The 23080-nt window shown below is 38.3% G+C and overlaps 2 protein-coding genes across 3 annotated transcripts in view; one reads left to right on the top strand and one right to left on the bottom strand.

The window, feature by feature from the left end:
• The first annotated feature begins 810 nt into the window (after positions 1 to 810).
• On the top strand, positions 811 to 15892 carry LOC136267259 (FK506-binding protein 15-like). 2 transcript variants are annotated; one of them, XM_066062342.1, is made up of 30 exons: positions 811 to 903; positions 1025 to 1134; positions 1185 to 1239; positions 1782 to 1851; positions 1913 to 1987; positions 2773 to 2871; positions 2922 to 2996; positions 3619 to 3690; positions 3738 to 3806; positions 3871 to 3954; positions 4022 to 4131; positions 4223 to 4340; positions 5587 to 5736; positions 5795 to 6433; positions 6680 to 6894; positions 8931 to 9033; positions 9209 to 9380; positions 9692 to 9828; positions 10058 to 10141; positions 10726 to 10950; positions 11313 to 11471; positions 11726 to 11962; positions 12202 to 12294; positions 12348 to 12389; positions 12439 to 12843; positions 13187 to 13433; positions 14830 to 15111; positions 15339 to 15486; positions 15543 to 15630; positions 15687 to 15892. In XM_066062342.1, the coding sequence occupies exons 1-30, from the start codon at positions 863 to 865 to the stop codon at positions 15780 to 15782; spliced, it is 4500 nt and encodes a 1499-aa protein (XP_065918414.1). In that variant the 5' UTR covers positions 811 to 862; the 3' UTR covers positions 15783 to 15892. The 2 variants fall into 2 exon arrangements, with proteins under 2 accessions (XP_065918414.1, XP_065918413.1); XM_066062341.1 differs by having other exon boundaries at positions 14827 to 15111.
• LOC136267260 (dynamin-1-like) overlaps positions 15864 to 23080 on the bottom strand; it is a 13331-nt gene continuing 6114 nt past the window's right edge. The window contains exons 13-20 of the mRNA XM_066062343.1: positions 22709 to 22836; positions 22626 to 22657; positions 21929 to 22050; positions 19976 to 20102; positions 18976 to 19116; positions 18855 to 18911; positions 18457 to 18800; positions 15864 to 16091 (exon numbers count right to left, since the gene is read on the bottom strand). Of these exons, the coding sequence (XP_065918415.1) occupies positions 16046 to 16091; positions 18457 to 18800; positions 18855 to 18911; positions 18976 to 19116; positions 19976 to 20102; positions 21929 to 22050; positions 22626 to 22657; positions 22709 to 22836 (997 nt within the window). The 3' untranslated portion in view covers positions 15864 to 16045. The remainder of the gene's footprint in view (positions 16092 to 18456; positions 18801 to 18854; positions 18912 to 18975; positions 19117 to 19975; positions 20103 to 21928; positions 22051 to 22625; positions 22658 to 22708; positions 22837 to 23080) is intronic.

Raw genomic sequence — 23080 nt, 5'->3', positions numbered from 1 at the left:
ACTGGTCCTGTGGTGTGAATCTCATGTATTCTCAGAGCTATATATAGCTATAGGAAAGCTCCTTCACAACATGTTGAGAGAACAACTTGGCGGCATCTCCTTGTTCTCAGTGAGAACATCTCCGCACTGACATGCAGCAGAATCATAAGCTCTTCACCACTCCACATATGTATATAAAGATGACTAGTTAGCTAATGATAAATTTTTGTAGATATATAGAAGATATACAATCAGACTCATGTACCGACATCCTTATAAAATATCACACTTCCATACACACTTAACATAAAAGCCCAAATATTTAACAACTCTGCCTGTGTATGTCACGTTGAACACGTTAGATATGCTATACTATCATCAGGGCTGCAGCGGCTATGGGATGGTATTTTCACTTACAAAAACCAGAGCCTTAAAGTCTGTAGCTATCACATATATAGCTATACTACTTGAAAGTGATACATACGTACAGTATAGTACTACACCTGTGGAAAGAGTTCAACATGATAGCAAGAATAGGTAAACCTCAGACCTTCATGTAATGGCGGTTCATGCACTGATTCATATTAAGCTGTGCCAACACCATAGATATATAAACCCCAGGAACTGGGGTTTATAATAATCTCAGTATGCCAAAACTGAGCTCTCTCAAAAAACTCACTAGTTGCCCCAATACTGAATCATGTAGCTTGATGCATTCCAACTGAATTTGGGAAGAGGTGTCTCCCAAACCAAATATAGACATTGTAGCTATGCAGTGTGTCGTTTTGCACTGCATAAAATATATACGTCATGGCTATGATCACGTGTTCAGATGTCACATGATCTTTAGGTTGTTCTAATTAGTACTCACCATCCTCAACTGATGTACTCGGACGACAACGAAGACTTTTTACCAACTGGCGGGTCAGTTTGCAATATCAAGATGACAATTTGTTATATTATCCGTTACCTTGCCTGCACATTACGGTTATTTGTACATGCGCTATTATTCGGGTGTTTCCGTTGTTTTCTCGCAACACCACAGCTCAAATTTAGCATCGCTGTTCGGATTGGAGAAGTCTCAAAGAGCAGGTGGCGGCGAGTTAACGTATACAGCCCCTAAGCAGCCCAAGAAGCAGACCACTCCAGCAAAAGGTGTGCAGTGTGTGTTGTATAATTTTTGTAAACACGTGCTGTACGTACAGGTGGCGGTGGGGAATCAGCCCTTCTGGTAGCTATTACTGTAGAGTCTCAAAAACAGTAAGTTATTAACATACGTTTGTGTTCCTGTTTGTGTTACTTGATATACCAACTGACCTTGATTTTTTTGCCAAATTGTAATCAAATAAAATAATTCTGGTTATGCTTAACAAGACTTTCCGACAATGGGAATTGTTTTATATTCTGACATAATTTTTATATTAAAAAAACCTTGTAAGGGACAACTTTTCAAACATGCATGATCTTACTCAACAAATTGTTATTTTGTTTAGGGAAGCACATCCTAATATTAGCCATAGCAGAGTGCACCTTCTATACTTCAGTCCTATAAATTATGCCTATAAGTTAGAGAATGAGCAAATAACATTTCTTCTTTCATTAAGATATTGTATGCATAATCATGGATGATTTCACACTTTGATTATTAATATGCACAAAATCAACTATTTTCTTAGTTGTGAACCAATGAGTGAGACAATAAATGTTTGAATGTTGAATTCCTGAATGCTGTTAAGATTTTTTTTTTTTAATGTTGTCCTACATGACTGTCAGGGTTAAAGTTATTTAACTTTATTCCGCAGTGTTGATGGAAGATATAATCCAATGGGGAAACTGGGCTGTGCAATTTTGGCTCAGCATTCTGCTAAGGATGTGAGTTAAATAGAGAAGGGAGTTCCCCTGTGGTAATGATCATGTGGCCAATTCTCCACAGTACAAGATGTTATTGTACCGATCACAACAGCAGCATGTTACACAGGCTAAGATAGATCATAATTTTGCCTTTACAGTAAGTCAATATTGTGTGTTGTGTACTGTACATAAAGTCTTATATCACAAAAACTTACACTGTGCAGTAGAGTTGCAGACACACCACTCACACTATGTGCATGCATGTACACACAGGTATGCTACACATGCATGCGCACGCACGCACGCACACATACGTGCACACACACACATGCACATACACACACACGTGCACACACGCACACACACACACACACACACACACACACACACACACACACACACACACACACACACACACACACACACACACACACACTAGGGCTGGGATGAATATATTGAAATTTACCTTCGAACATTTACTAATAAATGTTCGAACATTGGAAGCTTCAGTGTTAACTTTTAAGTTACAGGTTTTCTTGTATTTATGCACATAATCCTTCTTAAGTTTTATCTTTCTAATTCTATTTAATAAGTTTGTAAGCATTTGGAAAGTACGTAGCAGTAGTACTGAATGACGCTATATCAATCGATTGCAAATCGGCATGTCCATTATACTGCAATCATGCATAGCAACTAATGGCTAAAAGGACGTTTCCATGCATTTTCTATCACTTTATAAGGTGTTTTAAAAATGGCATTTATTAGTAATTTTATGAGTGCATTACAAAGCTTCGAAGGATACTTTCATATTTCGAAGCTTACTTAACCTTCGAACCCACAAAACATTCGAAGCTTCATCTCAGCCCTAACATACATACGTACATACTTCTAGTACCTACTACCAAATACAGTGTGCATGTACACGATGATATTATATTCTAGACTCAAGCAAACAATTATGCTAATTTCTATGATGATCACCGTCAAGCTTGGTCATTGCATTTCTCCAGCGATGAAGATGCCATTAAGTTAGCAAAACAGGTGGGTACATTTCCATCCCTACTGATGATGCAACCTCTTAACCAAAACAGATTGCAATGTGTAAAGCCAACAGTTCAACCAGCTGGAAATTGATCAAGCAAGATTTGATCATAGGAGATGGCCAGGTATAAAGCTGTAACATTATCAATACAGTTTGAATGTATATACGTTATGTATGATAAAATCTTACTGATCTTTTTGCAAATAGTGCTACACTTGAGACTGATATTGGCCTACTAGTACTAAATCTCTTTTCACTTTAATCCCGTAAGGTTTTGAACCAAATTAACTAATATGACTAGAGGTGTACTGATGTGCATGTTAGCCAATAACCGATATAAGATAATGTTATCAAACCGATAAACAAAGCTGATCCAATATGGTAGTGTAGACATTTTCTCTAATAATTTGCATTTAGTTATAAAGTGACAGTGGGACTGTAATCAGTAGCTGACATTACATAAACAGCATGAGTGCCCATCTCTGATCTGATACCGATATGTAAACACAAGGCTGATATGTGTTGGCGATAACCTATAGCCGATCTGATTATCAGTGTACCTCTAAATATGACATATAAAATTATTCTTATATGATCACATGGCTTACAATTTAGACAATAAAATGACAGGCTATATTGCGCTATAAATTTAAATCTGCTAATTTTTGTACTAACTTTTCCATTAAAAATTATTCTACATCAAAATTCTTATGCTTTTATAATTGCATGATTTCTAATATTTACAGGATATTTCTCATGGTGATTCAGTAGATGTTAAATACACTGGTTGGGTGTTAGATAATCATACATTTGGACAGGTGAGACTAACTAGCTTTTTGTACTAGTTGCCATAGCAACCTGGCAGGTATTTGACAGCAATATGTCCAGTGATAAATCATTCAAGTTCAAAGTTGGCAAAGGGAAAGTCATTAAGGTGAAATTATCCCTTTTCTCTATATATATGTTTAGGTTTTTAAAAACGTAATGTTGTGTCCTAGGGATGGGAAGAAGGAATGATTGGGATGTGTAAAGGAGGTAAACGTCTTCTAGTAATTTCATCGTCACTAGCTTATGGTTCACAGGTAAGATGTGCTTGTATAGTTCTGTAATTTGTATCCTCACCTCATCATTATCTTAATCTACCCTCAGGGTATACAGGGTCGTATTCCACCTAACGCTACACTAATATTTGAAGTAGAAGTTAAAAAGGTCAAGTTTGCTAAAGAGCGAGAAGAAACACAACCAGATGCTGCAGCACCGTAAGTGAATGTAAAAAAAAAACTCCCCCTTGGCAAAAAATCACCACAAACGTTTTCATTTTATGGTAGTAATTTGTTTTGTTTTGTGTAGGACTGTGACAGCTCCACCATCCACAGATGTTCCAAAGACGGAGACGTCATCGGCAGAAACTGATCCGACAGGCGGTCATACTATAAGAGAGCGGACACGATCATTGACGGAACAAATGGTAAGCTAACACCATACAGTTGCCCTGGTCACATGTTACTACATGACCTCTAAACATGAGTACTTGGTGTTTCATGTCATGCTTATGAAGCACGATAGCATGCACATAACATGCATGTCACATGGGTGTGTAATATGTACACAAACTACAGTAGCTGTTTTAGCTGCAAAAATGTTCCTCCTTTGTGCATGTCACTTGCCTGTCATGTGCCCTTTCCATACTTATTGTGGCAGACTGTTAGATGCTGCATGTCCACCATATAGTGGTGCACACAATAAACAACTATGTCGCTGTTGTTCTATTTAGTGGCTCTGTAGTTACAGTATTCATTTTAACTCTCCAAGTAGCTCAGTCAACAGAGCTTTGGTTGGTCAATGTGTAGTTTTTCGCTAAAGGAGTACCTAATGTCTCCATGTAAATATGTGTAAACATGCATTCCCCAAATGTTTTATGACTAAAAAATATGAATTATGAATCTATAGTATAGTCACAGTGAAGCTATAATCTCCAAAATTCTGCCAGCTGAAAAAATGAATTATGGTAGTAGGTTACAGACAAGGGTCAAGCCTTAAACACTTGCTTCGAAGTGCTTACAAGTATTTGTTACTGTGCAGCATTTGTGCTTGTGCTGGTACTTAATTACTTATATTTAAAATGTGCATATTTTAAAGCACAAAAGCTGCCAGCTCTTAACGTCTTGGATTCAATGAGCTTCTCATTTAACAGCCTAAAGGTGCTATCAAATGTGTATAATTGTTCTATCAGGTGTACCTGTGGAACAATTATTCAGTGTAGCAAGGAAAGTCTTTAGGCCTCAGAGGTGCAGATTGAAAGATGATACTGTACTTTTACCAATTAATGTTGGTTCATTGTAAATATAAATTGTTTTTAATGAAGTAAATAAGTAATTTTATCTGGTACTTCGCTTTGTAGTTGAAGCATTTACTAAATTGCAGCATTTGTACTTGTGCTTGTACTTGAGCGCTTTTATAGGTCAGTAAGTGCTTGACCCATGTCTGGTTGTACATATTACTTATACCAATTTTTGTGCTGGTAGAGTAGTTGGCAGGTGCCAGCCTTCCAAGTAATGGTGGGAAAATGAGTGTCCTTTTCTGGAAATTTTTCCATGGTAGCTGCTCATAGTCAATTTTTTGTGTGGAATTTATTTTATTTTATTTTATGGTCAACAGCCGTTCATTATATTAAACCCTGTGGCACAATAATACATGCTTGTCTCATATTACAGGCAGCTGATAGTGCCACTGGCGGTGGTGCTAGTAGTCGTAATGAAATCCTGTCTCGTATCTCCAAGATGGGTCAACCTATGTTACCAGTTTCTTCACCTGTGACTTCTGGAGTACCTCTGCCGACTGCTACTGTTCAAGATCCTGTTATGGTATATAGTAGCATTATCATTGGTATCTTTGTATTGTGGGTTTTGGTTTTTTTGTTAGACTAATCCTGAGATGATGGCACAGCAAGCTGGATATGGGACTCAGACTGCTATTCCAGTTAATGTTCAGCATTTACAGCAGCAGCAACAACAGCAACAACATTTAACACATGAACAACTTGCAATGTCAAGCAATAATCCTTATTCAGTTAACCAATCAGGTTTTACAACGACAGTACCACCAGCACTGTCAAACCCATTTTCAAGACAACAGCCAGCCAATCAACTTGCACTAATCCAGCCCAACCCACAAAACTTTTTGCAACAGCAAGCACAACTACTTCAACAGCAACAGCAGCAACCATACAACAGCAATTTCCCACAATCTAGTACAGGACAGTTTATGCAGAATCAGTTTCCTGGACAACAGGGACTACAACAACCTGGTTTCCAAGGGCAACAGCAGCCAGGTTTCCTGGGGCAACAGCAACCTGGTTTCCAGGGGCAACAACAGCCCGGGTTCCAAGGTCAACAAATGCCACAGCAACAACAATTTGGCCAGTACCAGCAACAGTCACAGATGGGTGGGGCTCCTGAGCCTCCAGCACACCAGGTGATCAGCGAAACCAAACAACAAAACTCGGAACTCAAACAAGAGATTACTAAAGTGTCCAGCAAAATGGATGACCTCATGGAAAAGGTATGTGTATGTAGTTTGTGGACTCACTAAGGGTGTTGTATGTATGTAATAGTGATACACACAGAACCATAATACTTTTTGCATTATGGAAAACATATTTGGGAGATTTGTAATTGCCAATTTAGACAGGTGACCTATTAGAACAGGTCTTACATTTTTTATAAATTATCGAGGTGTCCACATTTTGTGAGGTACCTTTGTGAAACGGTTCTATCTTATAACATGTTGGGGGTTTATTCTTTCTAGATGGAGAAGCTGCATAAATCTTCTGAGGAACGCACCAATCAGCTTGCACCGTATTCCAGCAGCCACTCCCCCAACATGGAGGCTGCAGTGTTGCTGCACAACATCCAACGAATCATGCAGGAGAGCGAGCACCTCAGAAAAGAGGTGTTTGAAAAGAGTGCCAGAATTGAGGGACAGAACCAAAAGATTGCTGAACTGTTGGACAGAAATCAGAGGTACCATTATTGCCATGACAACACTGCCATTTTTTTTGTTCCAAAATTTAATGTGTCCTTAATTGAAGTAAATAGTTTTAAAATTAAAGCATGGGAACTTATTTTCTACAGTAATTGGGAGCTACCTTGGCTCTTGAGAAGTGTGCAGTATTTAAAATTATCATCCATTGCCATTAACCATCTGATTTCAGCCTCTAGCCAAGTTATTCTTTTAGAAATGTACAAGACAGGACAAAGTCATTGACAGCTTATTTATGTATTAAGGCTTTACAGCACAAGTGCTGAAGGTCTGTAGGACACCTAGTCCTACAGCCTGTTTAAATTTGTTGCAGAAAATATGTTTGAAAAGGTGGAGAAAGGAGAAAAAAATCCATGAACAGAACCCCAATGTTCATATATACAAATATAAGAAAAAATTAAATTAGAGTAGGGACAGTGTATAAGTACTACAATAAAAAGTACTGAAACAAGCTGGATCAGAGTAGTATGTAATGTCCGAATACTGTAAAACAATAAGAAGTGAATATCCCTACTGTGCTACACTCTAAATGCACAGTAGGGATATTCACTTCTTTTTGTTTTATTTGGACATTACGTACTACTCCGATCCAGCTTGTTTCAGTACTCTTTATTGCAGTACTATACACTGTCCCTACTCTAATTTAAAATTCCAAATTTTTTATATATATATATATTTGTATACTTGCTTGTGAACTTTTTTTGCAAGCTCATGACCACTGAATACCCTGGAAACCAGTCACAATATTATTATAGAGTTAATCACAGCACTATATATTATGCTAGCAATCAACTAGCATAACACACCACTATATATAAATTGCTAAACTGTAGTAAGTTGGATTCACGTAACTAAACATAGTGTTGGTCACAGCAAATTAGCTTGGCGTTTAGAAACACAGGCAACTTTGCCAGTTGTACGATAGCTACCACTCAAATGCAACATCACTAAGTGCAAGCGATTAAGACTTGCCAATTAGGGGCGTGGCATCATGAGCCGTCATTCCTTACTGTGAGGGGTAAAGACTCATGATCGAAATGGCTGCCGCACCCCTTAATTGACGAGTTGTTTAATCACACTACAGTACGTGGTAACTACGTTCTATCATAGATTATAAAACAATTTCAGGTGAAGCGCCATTTTTTAAAGTTTTTTTTTGCCAATTTTGTAACAGTGGGTTTTCGCCAAACGCTTTTACTGTTTTACTATATGGTAGCCAACTTCGAAAACCACTGAGCCACGTGTGTTCAAATAGTTTGGTGACAGAACTTTTTTACGAATAGAATAGTTAATCTATGGAACTCCTTACCTGACTTCCATCATTTCAGCTCCAACAGTTACAACCTTCAAGCAGCGCTTGGATAATTTTGGAAGCAATCTAGATATGGGCACCTTGAAAGGCCTACGACCTAGCCTGGCAATTTAGCATTGCCTGGGCATCTACAGGCCCGTTAAATAGTAATAATAATGCCACATGTATTGGAATAGTTTGATGCAATGTACACCCATAGATGGAAGCCCTACTATAGCCTATTAACACTATCAGTGGATAACCTTGACTGATGACCATGGTAAAGAAGGATAAAAGGTAAAACTGTGGCGTGCTCATTAATATACCAAAGCTTTTTTCTTAAGCGAATTAGAAGCATTTCTGTGAAAGAATTAAGGATGTAGCTGTAGCCAGTTTTCCGTTATGCTTGACTGAAGGCATCAGGCAGGCAGGCAGGCAGTAGAAATTTCTGTTGAATAATTTAAAAAAAAATTCTGTAGCAACTTGACAGAAACGTTTCGGGTTGATCTGAAGACACTTTTGGGCTTGATTTTACCCAACCAATACTGTCATGATGTTGTGAGGAAAATCGAGGCAGGTTTTTGGGTTATATTATATCATGGGCCATGCCCACACCTTCGTCGTCCCTACTATACATATCGTACTGTATGATAAGCTAGCATTATTGGATGTACAGGTTAGATTTTGAATATGTATATTTTCAGTTGTGCTATTCTATTTCTACAGATATGTTGAGCAGAGTAATGTCATGTTGGAACAGAGAAGTGATGCATTCAAGTCAACCACTGCCAACTCACAGGCCAAAGTGTTAGAGTTGGAACAGTATAAAGTAATCCACTATAATATACTATAATATACTAGTATATAGTGGCCTGGGTGATGTGTTATTATAACTCTATAGTGAAACTACGTAGTGCATTTCAAAATCATGTCAACAGTAGCAAGCCCATGTATCTTTTACATGGATAAATATTATCCATAATTCTATTTATAACCCACCATAGGTCCAGTTGACCACAGAGTTGTCAGCAGCTACTGCACAGCTGGCTGCTTTGCAGCTAGAGTTGGGCGGGGCTCGTCAGCAGGAGGCAGAGCTGAAGAGCCAGCTAGCCACAATCACAGCTGAGGCTCAGAATAACTCACAAGAATGGGACACCTCTAGGAGACAAATAGAAGGTGTGTATTTCTTGTATATTTCATGTATTTACTGTTATTTAGTGAATTACAAATCACTTGTGTATTTACCTTAACTTTAGTCTAAATATAATTTTATATGCAAGGCTTAAATTTTGCAAATTAGTCAGATGTGATTACAAAATTGTGTGATGAAGGCCATTTTTTTCTTTTCTTATATCTGTTCATGCAAAATGTTTAACTTGATAGTGGAGGTACTAGCAGTGTATTTTCAATTCACAAAACTTGTGAATAAGTTGTAACGCACAGGTTTATATGAATACCATTATCGTCCCCCCCCCCCCCCCTTTCAGAAAATCGGATGGAAATTGAGATGCTGACAGGAGGTTTTAAGGAAGAGAAACAGTTAAGGAAGAAATACGAATTGGACTTGAAGGCTTTACAAGAAGAGTGTGGAGAACTAAGGGAAGAAAAGGAAAACCTTGAAAGGGTTGGTGTGCTTTGTATAGAATACAATGTTTTAATTTATGCACAAATTTTGAAATAGTCATAAAATTGACAGAACTGTTTGTGTTAAATTATACTGTCCACTATTACTTGAATTTCTTTCTCGATGTCTAAATTTGTCAACAAAAAAAATTATCCCTCATTAAGTTGTGCATGCAGTTACTAATGAGAAGTCACTGAAAGTTGAAATTTCACTTTCTGTACCTTGTTAGACTATGGCCGACCGCAAGAAGAAAGCAGCTGCAGAGAAGAAGAGATTGGAAGAGGAGATGGAAGATGTAAAGCAAAATGCTGAGGTGAGAAAGGAGGCTAAAAATATCTAGTTTCCTTATTTGGTGAATTTTGATTGTTAAGAAACACAATGGAACCTGTTAAAATGTGGATTTTGGAGGACCCTACATAATCCAGACACTTTGTTAAGGTCCCTAAGGCCAAATATCTCACATTTTGTTATAAATTCACCTTGAACCGAATTGGGATATTTCGTGACTCACGAAAGAGTCCATGGTATCTCCATGATATAAAATTTACAGATCAATGAACATCAGATAATTGTTCTATGAACAATATTTATTCATGAATTTCATGTATTTGTTCAAATAAAGTTCATAGGCAACCACATAGGGTATTTCATGGTGGCAGTTTAAAAGTTTATAGACAGCCCTACTAAAAGCTCTTGTTTCGTAGGTATGTTATGTTAAATCCAAAACAAACTGAGCTGCTTTTGTTAGTGTGTATGGAAAATTATGAAGTCTTAATAATCAGGATGCTATCGGTTGGTCTGTGTTATACAAGTTCCATTGTTGCTTAATTGTGCTCCAGTTTTTAGCAATGAAATTTATACTTACTAGACTACGTATTGATACGTTGTCTACCCTAGGCTGAGATAAGCAGTCTGAGAGAGCGTTACAGAAAGGAGAAGACACAAACTGATTCAACAGTTTCTGTGCAGATCTCACGAGCTGAACAAGAAGTGGAGGAGCGATGGCAGTCCAAGGCTGACCGGATGGTGTCTCAGACAGAAGAACGCTGGAAGTCTAAATATAATGAACTTAAAGAAGAACTACGTGAGGCACAGAGTCAACACTCCCAAGCTCTTGCAAAGGTAGTAGATATTTGTATAGTAGAAAACCATTTTGGGGCCTGAATTTGTATGTAGTGTTGTTATTCCTTAAAAATGTGACAGCCAAATATAGTATTAGAAATTTCATATGATTTTTTTTTTTAAGGAGTACCGTAACAGTGGGACATTTTATATTGAGCACTTTTGAGCTAAGAAGTTTTGGGGTGTTGAGAGACTTTGACCAAATATTTTCCAATTTGACTTTTAAAGTACTCTAATACAACAGTCAACCATTCTAATAGAGAGGTCATTTCATATTCATCAATTGTGCTATGATTTTGTGTGAAGACTGACTTTTAAAAATGGTTTACTATTTGCTATGTTTCTGGTGTGTATTTCACCAGGTGGAGGTGTTGAAATCCCAAGATGCCAGTGGACAGATACGGACGTTAAATGAACAATTGATGACTATTCAATCAGAGAAGAGTCGTCTTTCCAACGACCTAACCACATCACAGATGAAGGAACAGCAACTGAGAGAACAGTTGACACAAGCTGAACAGGTCTCCAGTACAATATGTTAAGCACCATCTAAATAAGCACCACTTAACAATAAGCACACTCTAAATATCCGCTTGGGAGTTAGCCGCCCTGGCACCCATTTATTGATGGTTAAACTAACTTCTAATGATAAGCACTCTCAAACATAAGTGCCCCTCTCTAAATTAGTGCCCTCTAAGAAGAAATAAGCCCCCTGTATTATTACACACCATCACCATCAAGCATGATCCCAGTGTGTCCTATTTCTCCGTTACAGAGGGTTAGGTTGGCTAGAGACGAGGGCTTCCAGTCAGGAAAAGCAGCAGTCAGTCGAGAGGTGCTTGTGCAGGGGGCAGCTCCACCCACAGCAGCCCCGCCCCCTTCGACAAAGGAGATAGAGTCCAAAGTAAAGGGCATCATGAGCAAGGTGTACCAACAACTGCTGGCCAAGTTTAGCAAGAAGAGCGAGTATAGCATGGAGGAGATTAAAAGTATTTTGATGACTACCATTAGGGTGTGTTGTGTGTGTGCTTGCGTGCGTACATGTGTGTGTGTGTGTGTGTGTGTGTGTGTGTGTGTGTGTGTGTGTGATGCAATGTGATGTGATGTTGTATGTCTCTGTGGTCACGTAGTCTTTGTTAACAATGACAAGAGTTGCTTTTTAATAGCAAGTGACAGCTAGCTTACAAGTTGCAATACATCCAACCTTGATGAGAATAGTTTTTGTAATATTAACATGAGTGCTCTTTTCAGGAGGTTACACTGACGCTGTTTGCCCCTCCAACAACCAGCGCATCATCCAAAGAAGAGTCCGAGGAAGAATCTGAAGAGGAATCTGAAGAAGAGGTATGACACATTGTGATGTGTAATGACACCACTATGATGTTATTGTTCTGTAGGAGGAAGAGGAAGAATCGGAAGAAGAGGTCACTACGAAAAAGGTTAAGTTCAGTCAAGCAGTGGTCTCTGATACATTGCGACCTTTTATAGGAGGAGTCTACACCTGTTGCTAGTGCACCAGAGGAAAGGCCACCACCAGATGTTATAACAGAGGTCACTGTTCCTAAAGATGTTCCTAAAGAGGTCACTATTCCCCAAGAGGTCACTGTTCCCCAAGAGGTCACCGTTCCCCAAGAGGTCACAACTTCAGATGTTACTCAGCCACAAGAGACCAACGATCATGAAGAACATTCTGAAGAAGAAGAAGAAGAAAGTGGAAGTGAGGAAGATGATGAGGATTCACAGGAAGTGACACAGGAAGAGACTCGGGAGATTACACAGGAAGTGACACATAAAGAAGTAGAGGAAGTGACACACAAGGAGATAGAAGAAGTGACACACGAAGATGTGAAGGAGTTGATACATGAGGAGACTCAAGAGCCAACTGTTGAACAAGTGTGTATCGTGTGTGTACTATGTTAGCTTGGATGCTACACACTTGCACACACACCCCGTGCTCATGCACACACACATAATCTCCATCCATGGGAGATATTCACCTGCCTAGCCTGGGAGCTATTTTTGTTTAAGCCAGGCAAGTGATCCCCCTGAAAGAGAGTGAATCAGCTTCAGAAAATAACAGGAATCTTAGTCAGTGACCTGGTATGAAACCAAAGGCTTCTCTGTGAATGTGTATGCATATGTTGTAAGTCCAACACAAGGGAACCCTGGTTGAGCTCAACTCACAGTCATGAACAGACATGTACCTCACATGTCTTCTCTTATTCACACACACTAGCCTCCTACTGCTCCTAAAGATGAGGAATCACCCAGTGAAGAAGAAGAGGAGGAGGAAGAAGAAGAAGAAAGTGAAGAAGAAGAAGAAGACAGTGAAGAGGAGCCAGTCACACCATCACACAAAGATGATGGACCGGCTACTGATGATGTGGAGACCCCACAAGTTGTCCAACCAGTACAGCCGCCTGTTGCCGAGCAACCAACCCTACCACCAGTGGATGATAATCAGACCACTGAACAACCAGCTGGTGAGTGTAGATAATTGTAACTCATTATTGGTAGTGTTTCCAGAGTGGTCATGTGATTGTGTATCATTGTTTCCCTTAAAACTTGACCATCTTTTCAGTATTACTTTGGTGATGGCCTTTAGACCTCTTGAGAGGTTGACCACATTTACTGGTGTCGATACTGATGCTGGGAACTCTTTCCAGAAGTATATTATAATGCATGAGGCTCTATCTTTCTGTTAACATCCAATAGTGACTGTACAATTACAGTACTTCATCACTAGTGTGTGTGTTCTATTAGAGTATTTGACCAAGCTCTGGATATAAATCGATGGGCTTTACTGAGGATTTACTGTACTTGTAAACTAAGTTACAATTCCTGTATTCCATGATGATGATGTGTCTGTGTAGTTTTATCTGTATAACTACTGTATAGCTAGAAACTGTCTCAAATATTTTTGTTGTGTTCTACTGTAGAATCTTCAGAATTTCTAGTTGCGTGGCACCTCTGGACAAGGGAGCATGTAACTCCGTAAACAGCAAAATTCAAACATGGCTACCGTGTACTTATGTACTATAAAAAGTAGTACTAAAAAGTAACTTTTAAAATTTGTTATTAGGACATTATAAGACACATCACATTACCGGCATGGTGAAGCAAAGTGATGAATATGAAGTTGAATGTTACAACAGAAGAATGGTAACACAGGCATACCTTTCTATGTTTGCTAAGTGACACTAAATTACTCCAGTAGACTATTCCAAGCTTTTGCTTTGATTTGATGGCCTTCCTGCCACAGAGTGTAGGCCCATTCTGTTGCACACAAGAATAATGTAACTGATGATATATACTTAAGATGCCATGTTTGAATTTAGCTGGTAATGTTAATAGTGTACAGGGTTGCATGCTCCCTTGTCCATAGGATTCAATGTGCTCCTGGTGGTACCTGAAATAATACCCATACAATTCATGCTGTAGTGCTTGTGTGTAATTTTGTGTCTACCAAGAAGTACAATTACTTCTATTTGTGTTTGGTACAGTGGAACCTCCAACACTTGTGTGCCAGTGTAGTCGCAGCACTGTTGAATTACTGTAATTAAAAGTTGAATTACTTGAATTACTCAGTGTAGTCAGAACACCATTGAATTAATCTAATAGAACACACACCTGTACAAATATATTATAATAAAACAGTCATTTCCATGTTTGGATAATCAATTCAAGGATTTGGCTAATAACAAATTAAGATCCTCTCTTTGTTCACTAGCAGTAGAGCAGATAGACAAGTGAGGAGAAATTTAATAGTCTCCCGGTATCCCTACAGTATATCATTCTGGTTCCAACATTTATAAGTGTTATTCCTTCACTATTAAATTTTGACAAATTATAACCCACAATCACTTTGTTCACCAGCAGCAGGTGGGCAGCAGGCCAGTGAGGGGGAAAGTGAAGAAGAGGAGTCAGATGAAGACGACAGCGGTGAAGAAGAAGAAGACGATGACATGGAACACAGCGGGACTGAGTCTGATAAAGCAGTGTCCATCCCTCCTGATGTAGTTCCTGCTACTACAACTACTACAGCTGAAGAAACTTCAACTTCTCCACCAGATGCTACTGCTTCAGCAGATCATGAGGCCACAGGGGATGCATCTGCCGATGTGGTGGACACACCTGCTGTTGCTACACAACAAGAGCCAGGTGAATTATTTTTGTTGCTAAGCCTGAAAACTGTTTGATGTTGAAGTGTGGCTTGATCCTCGGTGATATACAGTTATACAGTTTAAAGTATGCTTGTCGTTCCAAATAGGTTTTTAATATTGGTTAGATATTTTAATGTAGGCTTGTGTGTCATTCCTATACAGTTTTATCTTTGTTCTTGTGTGTTCATATAATATATAACTGTTGTGCATTTTTTTTTCTTTTAGTGACTAAGAAAGTTGCTGGTATTTTTGATTCCATGTCGGATGACGATGATGAATTCTTCACTCCTTCTATCAACAAAACTATATCCAAATCAGCAGAACCAAAAGAGACAAAAAAAGAGCTTACTGAATCTGACAAGAAAGCCTTAAGGTACATAACATGCTACACACGTACGAACATACACTGATAAACTTTTGCATAATTAGTGCTGCTGTGTTTGACACTGGTGAGAAAGAACTATCGTTTGGTAACGACAACTCAGACCTGTTTCCTGGAGGAGCACCAGTTACTAAGGTAACCATGTTTTCACGGTGTGCATCAAATAGAATTACCCACTTGTACTATTATAGCCCACAGGCAGTTCAGCTGGAGGCAAAACAAAACAGCCAGCTAATCCATTGTTTAGTGATGAAGAAGATGACGATCTTGATTGGTTAAAAACATGACCTCGATTAGGTGACTATTTTTTGATTTCTCTTGATAAGTAGAAATTTAAAATTAATTTAATATCGTTTTATTGTGTGATGTTTGTGAAATTAAAAGCATTTTATTTCAATTCTATTTCACAAAACATACATTATTTTATAGATTAACAACTTCAATTACAAAATAAAATATGTGCATGTATAGCAATAAATAAATATCTTTATTTTTCTATATACTGTTTATGACATGACACACCCACAAACAAACTGTATCCCAGTAACAATTATTGTGGCCGAGGTGGCACTGGTCTGCTAGGGACATTTGGTCTCCTACAGCAAAGAGAACAACAGTATGGATCATAAAATGATAAATTTCATCATTGCAAGATAATTATGTATCTACTCTTATGAAAAATTAGTCCTAATAGCTTTCTACAAGCCTGTCAATATAGAGGTTATCCGTTTGACATCACACAAAATATTTTCCATATAATTACAGGTTATCTTTGTGAATGCGTTACGCAAGAGTGAGTTACAAGCTGGAGAAAGCTGTGGTGCATTTGTTACGTTATTCATTGCTTAGTAATATTGCTTCGCAACTGGAAGAAACAGGGCCATTAAATTCCAGCTGCTCAAAGGCTTGTACTGTTGAGTTAACCCAGTTTCCTTTATTCCCACTTTTCCAATTGGCTAGTAACTCCAAGTCTTTCTTCAATTGTACACAATCACAAAAGTCTTATTTTCTCACATGGGTGCCATTGATTTTTGCCTCAAAAACATGGTGCCTAAATGATGTAAATGGATAACCTCTATTCACGTATATCATAGTACTGTATTGTGGATATACTGCTCTGGTCTATAATTGTAGCAGGATGGTCAGACAGGCCTACTACATTTTGACAATTGTATTGTGGTAACAGTCCTGTGCTTGCAAAACAGTTTCTTGCAGGCCTGGTGCATACATGTACGCTGTCACTATGGTGACCACTGAAACAAGCTGGAGTAGTGTATGATTCATTTCCATTACAGTAAGATATAACAATTTTCATTGTTTTACTTTACTGTGATTTAATATCGTGCACTACCCCAGCTTGTTTCAGTACTTTTTATCGATGTGCTATGGTCTCTACTCTAGTTGAAAATTCCAAACTTTTTTTTGTGTACTTGTTTAACTTTTTTTGCAAAATAAAATTACGACTGGTGAACCCACGCATACCACATTAAAAGAAAGAAATGGCGCTGTGCGCCCCAGCTGTCAATTATCATCTGAAAAGTGAAGTTTCTATTATGCTTCATGGTCAGCTATGTTCAACCCGTTACACAGCACTACAAATCAAGAACTGTTCGAAAAGCACCTCTGCAATCAAAATAGCCACTATAATGATTTCCGTTACAAAGGAAAGCCATCATGCGCTACTGCCAATTGACACCTTTCGCTGTCAGCAAAGATGAATGGGACACAAAGGAGGACACTGGTAAGTCCATGAAGATTGTACATACTGTGGTATGCCAAAAAGCACATATCCGGCTGAAGCAACGTCGAACAGTGAAAAAATCAAACCCGTAGCCTTAGCCATTATCGAGTTACACTTGTATGAAGGCATCAGTAAGTCAGTCAGTCACTAGTAAATTTTTTTTAAAAATTTTTAGCAGCGTTTCAGGTCAATCTGAAGGCTTGTTTGGGCTTAGTTTTACCTAAACAAATACTGCCTCATGGTTGTCAGGGAAAAGTGAGGCTGGTTTTTGGGTGATGTTTTTCATGGGCCACACCCAAACCTTAGTGGTCCCTACTATACAGTACTATAGTACTGTATGATAACCTTACCAACAGGTGTCATGTTTCATTGTGGGATTTGAAATGCAGGACGTTTACAGGCCTGTATCAGTCCTAAACTTTTACACGCCAAAATAAATTTTTATAGGCCTGTCACAGCACTTGAACATTTCAGACTTTTTACCAGTTTACAAGTACAGGCCATCCTGTCTAAAATGTTGTACGGATTAAAGGAACTCACAAGCTTGCTAAATTATCCACAAAATATAACAGGACTATGCAATTCTTTCACAGGCTTATAATAAACCTTTATAGAATTTGAGAATATTTATAACAGGTCTGTGGCACATTTAGGTGATCTGTACAGGCCTGTAGCCATCTTAGAATAACAGCTTTATGCAGGCCTGTAACCATCTCACTGCCTGTAGCAGGCAGTTCACAGGCTGCACATGATAGGCCTGTAACAATATAAACCTTTTGTAAGGGTACGTTGGATGTGTTAATTGTGCTGAGGTATATGTGTGGGAATCAGTAATATAAAGGTTTTAAATTTGCACAAGTATGTTATGAAATACTCTAATATAGCAACCAGTTTAAAACACTGAGCTATACAAACATTATCCAAATATGGTGGCATAATTTGGACATTTTTTAAGGGCACAATAACATCATGCTGAATGTAAACACACAGTTTTGTCTAGGTATTGTGGAAAAATAATTCTGAACTCAAGAATTTATATCCATGAATTATGCACAAATTCTCATAACTTGTCTCACTGCACATGTACAAAGACAGTCCTTTTAAAAGGTCTAATGGTTTGATGGATTGGGGTTATAAAAGTGATTGATACAGGTATATACAGTAGATGTCTCACTACATGTAGTTGATTCCCATACTCCATTTCTATGCTATGTACTGACCTTGGAACCGAAGGTCTACTGACCGGACTTTCTGGTCGCTCAGTTACATTAGAAGAACTATTGCTGCTACTGGGGCGACTTGGCACTGATGGGCGTCCAAGACTATTCTCTGCTTTAACAGGTGTCTTTGTGGTGGGGCGATGTGGACGGGACGGCATATTCCTTGGCTTAGGTGGAGGAGGCTCAGGGACACTGTCATAATCTATTGGTGGAGGTAATGGAGTGTGCACGGTTTTAGCTGTGATGTCTGTGATTAATCCTAATGCTGTACGACAGCTGTGATACATGCGTAACATCTCCTCTCGTCGCTGCTGCTCGCCAGGACTCTCCTCCATCAACAAATCCTACAGGATAACATGGTAACAATAATGACATCATTATGATGTAATATAAGTCACCTGACTGCCAGCAGCGTAAATCATCGGCAACAGATCTTGTGTTATCATTAACTTCATCTGAAGAAAACATTACATAAATGCAAGATTTTCTTCATAAAGATTACATTTTACATTATCATACCTTGTTTACCATCATATGCATAATAGTCTTAGGTACAAGGTCCCTGATGGTTTTCATGACAATGGTAATGTAAGACGACGTCATGTTCCTTATTGTCTCAACTTGTCTCTCCATTTGAGGATCAACTGATTCGATTGCATCCTAATTAAAGAGCACCATAATATAAAGGCAATAGTAGCAGTGAAACTAGTCTGGTGCCACCTGCCCCTTCGCTAAAAGTAAGGATACAAATCCCATATTATTTCTTGAGCTGAAATTCTGCACTAGCCAATTAATGCATGCCACTGACGTTCACATACAAATCACCTTGGCAACACAATGCTTTTATTCAAATTGGAGGACAATTATCTGACGTAACCAGCAAGTTATGTATGCTGTGTAATTGTATTCCTTTGAAATGACATGGTATCTATACTTCACCAGACCCTTACTTTTTGTGAAGAGGCGGGTGGCACCAGACTACAAGGGTCGATGTACATGTACATATACAAACAGAATAGTGCTAAACCCTTCACATGTCTACTTTTCTTGTACAAATGCCATATAGGTAACTTGACATTTGGGAGTTTTAAGAACGGCAGAATTTTATGGTGTGTAAGTGTAGTTTTCAAATCCAGTGTCTGTGGGCATGCAGACGGTTTCTTGAAAATTATTTGGCTGTGTGGGTATACCTTCTTGGCTATACATGTAATTGACACTTTAAAAAAAAAATCCCTCTGTGTGCTATTATTGTCCTCTACCACAACTACAGTACAATATATTTGTGATAAATTTTATAATTTGGTTGGTTGGTAACATTAAAAAACCTTTCATAATACACATACAAATATTTGACACTGTGAAGTAAAATGAAGAGTTTTGAAGTAAGGGCACTGTAACATGAATCTGTTGTGATTCTAGAGCATATGTTTAATGTATGTACTGTAATTACTAAATGATATTGCAGTTTAAATTATGTGTTTGCGATATCAATTTCACACATTTACAGTGAATACTAAACCTTATCATCTTGGGAATCCTCGGATACGGGGTAAACACCTGCTCGTAGGAAAGAAGCCTTCCAACTTTCACAGTCTTCCTCCGACTGGAAACTTAACTCTAACTGCTCTCTGTCTTTATAAACATTCCTATTAGTGCACACCACGATAATTCCACGAAGTAATAAATTTCATACACACCATTACACCAGCCTACATGCACGCACATAAAAGAAGACATATACATGTGCAATTCTAATTAAAGTCACAACCAATGGCAATTACTTTCATATGCCTGTAAAATATTACTATATATTTAGCTCCATATATAGCATGAACAAAGAAGTTGATGTTGACAAGAAACAAGCCCATATTGAGAAAATTAAGACAAAAGTCTGTGATGAAAGTTGTGGAGTATGTCATCAAAGAAAACACAGCTTGTGTTGGGAGCACAATAAGTGTACCCCATATATCATGACCTGAATAAGTGAAGCCTATATTATGGCAAATGTCAAAAGATCCATGGAAAGCACAAGTGACAGCAGAAACTCTTGTGTCAATTGAATGGAAAAGACACTACCTCCTTGGCATCAAGATTGTTGGTGCAGTAAGTCAATACAATAGCGATGAGAACAACTGAAAGAACTGTTAAATGTTTCAAAGCCCCCCCTACAATTTCAAAGTTCTAAGCAGGGGGTCTGGTGTTGGTCCTCATTGTTTTGTTGTAGGATAAACCTCCTAGGTATCACATGGGTAAAATGACACAGCCATGCAAAAAATGCTTCAAAAGTTGCAGCAATTTGTTTACAGCCAGCCATATGTATAAGCCTATATATAGGCTTATCTATGTCTAGGGACAAAGGACCTTCCTTGTGAAGGACACTACTTACAAAAGTGATTTCTGAGATTCCTATACACCTCTACCAATGCAATTTTACCTGTGAGAAAGGATATCCTCCTTACAATAGTAAAATTTCATCAAAAGTTGGTCCCAAAGTGCCCATTAAATAGAGATTCCACTGAGATCAAACACCTTTTCTATTCCCCCCTGTACAGCAACACAAAGTGTTCAGCAAAGTATAATTTGATCAAACAAATGAAGGTTTTATATTATAAATAAATAAGTTTAAGTACTCTATTAGAGCATACACTGACCCTACTAGAATGGACACCATTTGTAACCCAAAACTGGTTGTTTTCACACATTCCTTGAATTCCATTTTATTGTTTCTCTGTTATCTAGGAGTAAACAGACAACGTTTCAGCCTTTTATGATGGATAATCTTGGAGTTATAGTACCAGACAGTTGGAACAGCAATAAATTTGCTTCGTACAACAATACGACAAATAAATTACAGGCACTTATAAGCACCCATAACTCACGAGCCTTTTGCTGTAAAAACACAAAATTAAGAATTCCTTACTCTCTATGAACTGGCAAATCTGATGGTGTATAGGTTTTGCTGATTACAGCTTTGTTTCAGTTTATGCCAAAGTGATTAAAATGTTTTTATGTAGCATGCATATTTTACCCAGTATATTCCAATACGTTTTTAGCAAAATAGAATTTTGTAAAAACAGCTGGTTTTTGCTCATACTTATCAAAACACCCTAACTAAATAACAGTTGTTTGTTGACAGACGCTCCACTGTAGCTGAAGCCGCCAAAGATGTATATTCAATACAAAGCTTGCTTTGTCTGTTTTAAGTGCAAAACATTATACGTTATCAACTAACTAAAGAAAGAGATAATCACCACTACATTGTTAGGATCTGGTTGTAATATAGTGGTATGATGAGTCACATGATATAAAGTGACAATCCAGTATATGGTAGTGTAATATCACATCAGTGATCTACTAAACAATTCTATAAATGTATATGCTAGAAAAATTCAACAGTGACATGATTGTGATGTCACACACAACTATACTACACACACACACACACACACGCACTACACACACACACACTTACTGTTTACTGTGGTGGGCATCAGGATTGAATAGTGCGATGGTGACTCTCTTGTGGAAGAAGCCTGCCTCAATATCTTTCACTCTCAACCCGTCTAACTTCAGCAGATATTTCTGCTCTGTTTCCTAAATTAAAAGTGATGTAATCAGTAATACTGTTTAAATATTACCGAACTATTTACCCAAAATTCTTCCAACAAATTTCTATAATTTAAGGATCATTGCAACGAAACAAGGAAGTTGTACAGCTGCAGATATAGTGATGGACATTTAATTCCTTCTCCAGCCATGGCTATACTATTGACAAGCCGTATATGATTGAAGTAGGAATTAAATGCACATGTTGAGCCGAGTTCTCAGAAGCACAACACATCTGGCAGCTGTGCAACACACTACTGGGGTACCACTCAGACGGTAAAAGACAAATATCCCGGTTTAGCAATCCCTTGAGGACTCTCCAAGTATCATGGAAGAATATTGAGATAGAATTCGAGGTCATTATACAGACTGAAGCAATGTGAGTGCACACACACGCATACACACACACACACACACACACACACACACACACACACACACACACACACACACACACACACACACACACACACACACACACACACACACACACACACACACACACACACACACACACACACACACACACACACACACACACACACACACACACACCTACTCACCGTGTCATCACGATACCACATTAATGCCTCAGCTGTAACAACATGACATCTACACACATTCTGACCAATATCATAACTCTTACAATTCAACACAAACCAGTAGTCACGGTGATTTCCCTTAAGGATGGACACGGGGATACTAATCCAACCCTTACGAATCACCTGATTACCAAGGGTCTGTTTCTGCTTGCTGCTGCGACCTCTTTCAGCACTAGATGACGATAATAAAGTGTTTGAGTACACGTTCTACATTATTTAATCACAAAATGATGAACCACTTTGAAACTAAACATTCATCAGGGCTTCATTTAAGAATGGATCAGAGTCTAACATACAAAAATGTTCCAGGGGGCATGCCCTCATACCTGCAGTGCACACAAATCTTTACACATCATCCCCCCCCCCCCGAGTCATTTCCTAGGTGAAGGCTTGATTTTCGTATGTTATAACTTGTC

Source organism: Dysidea avara, chromosome 9 (genome assembly GCF_963678975.1).
Source record: "Dysidea avara chromosome 9, odDysAvar1.4, whole genome shotgun sequence".
NCBI lineage: Eukaryota > Metazoa > Porifera > Demospongiae > Dictyoceratida > Dysideidae > Dysidea > Dysidea avara.
The sequence above is the reverse complement of the archived record's forward strand: the minus strand, read 5'-3'. Positions and strand labels throughout refer to the sequence as shown.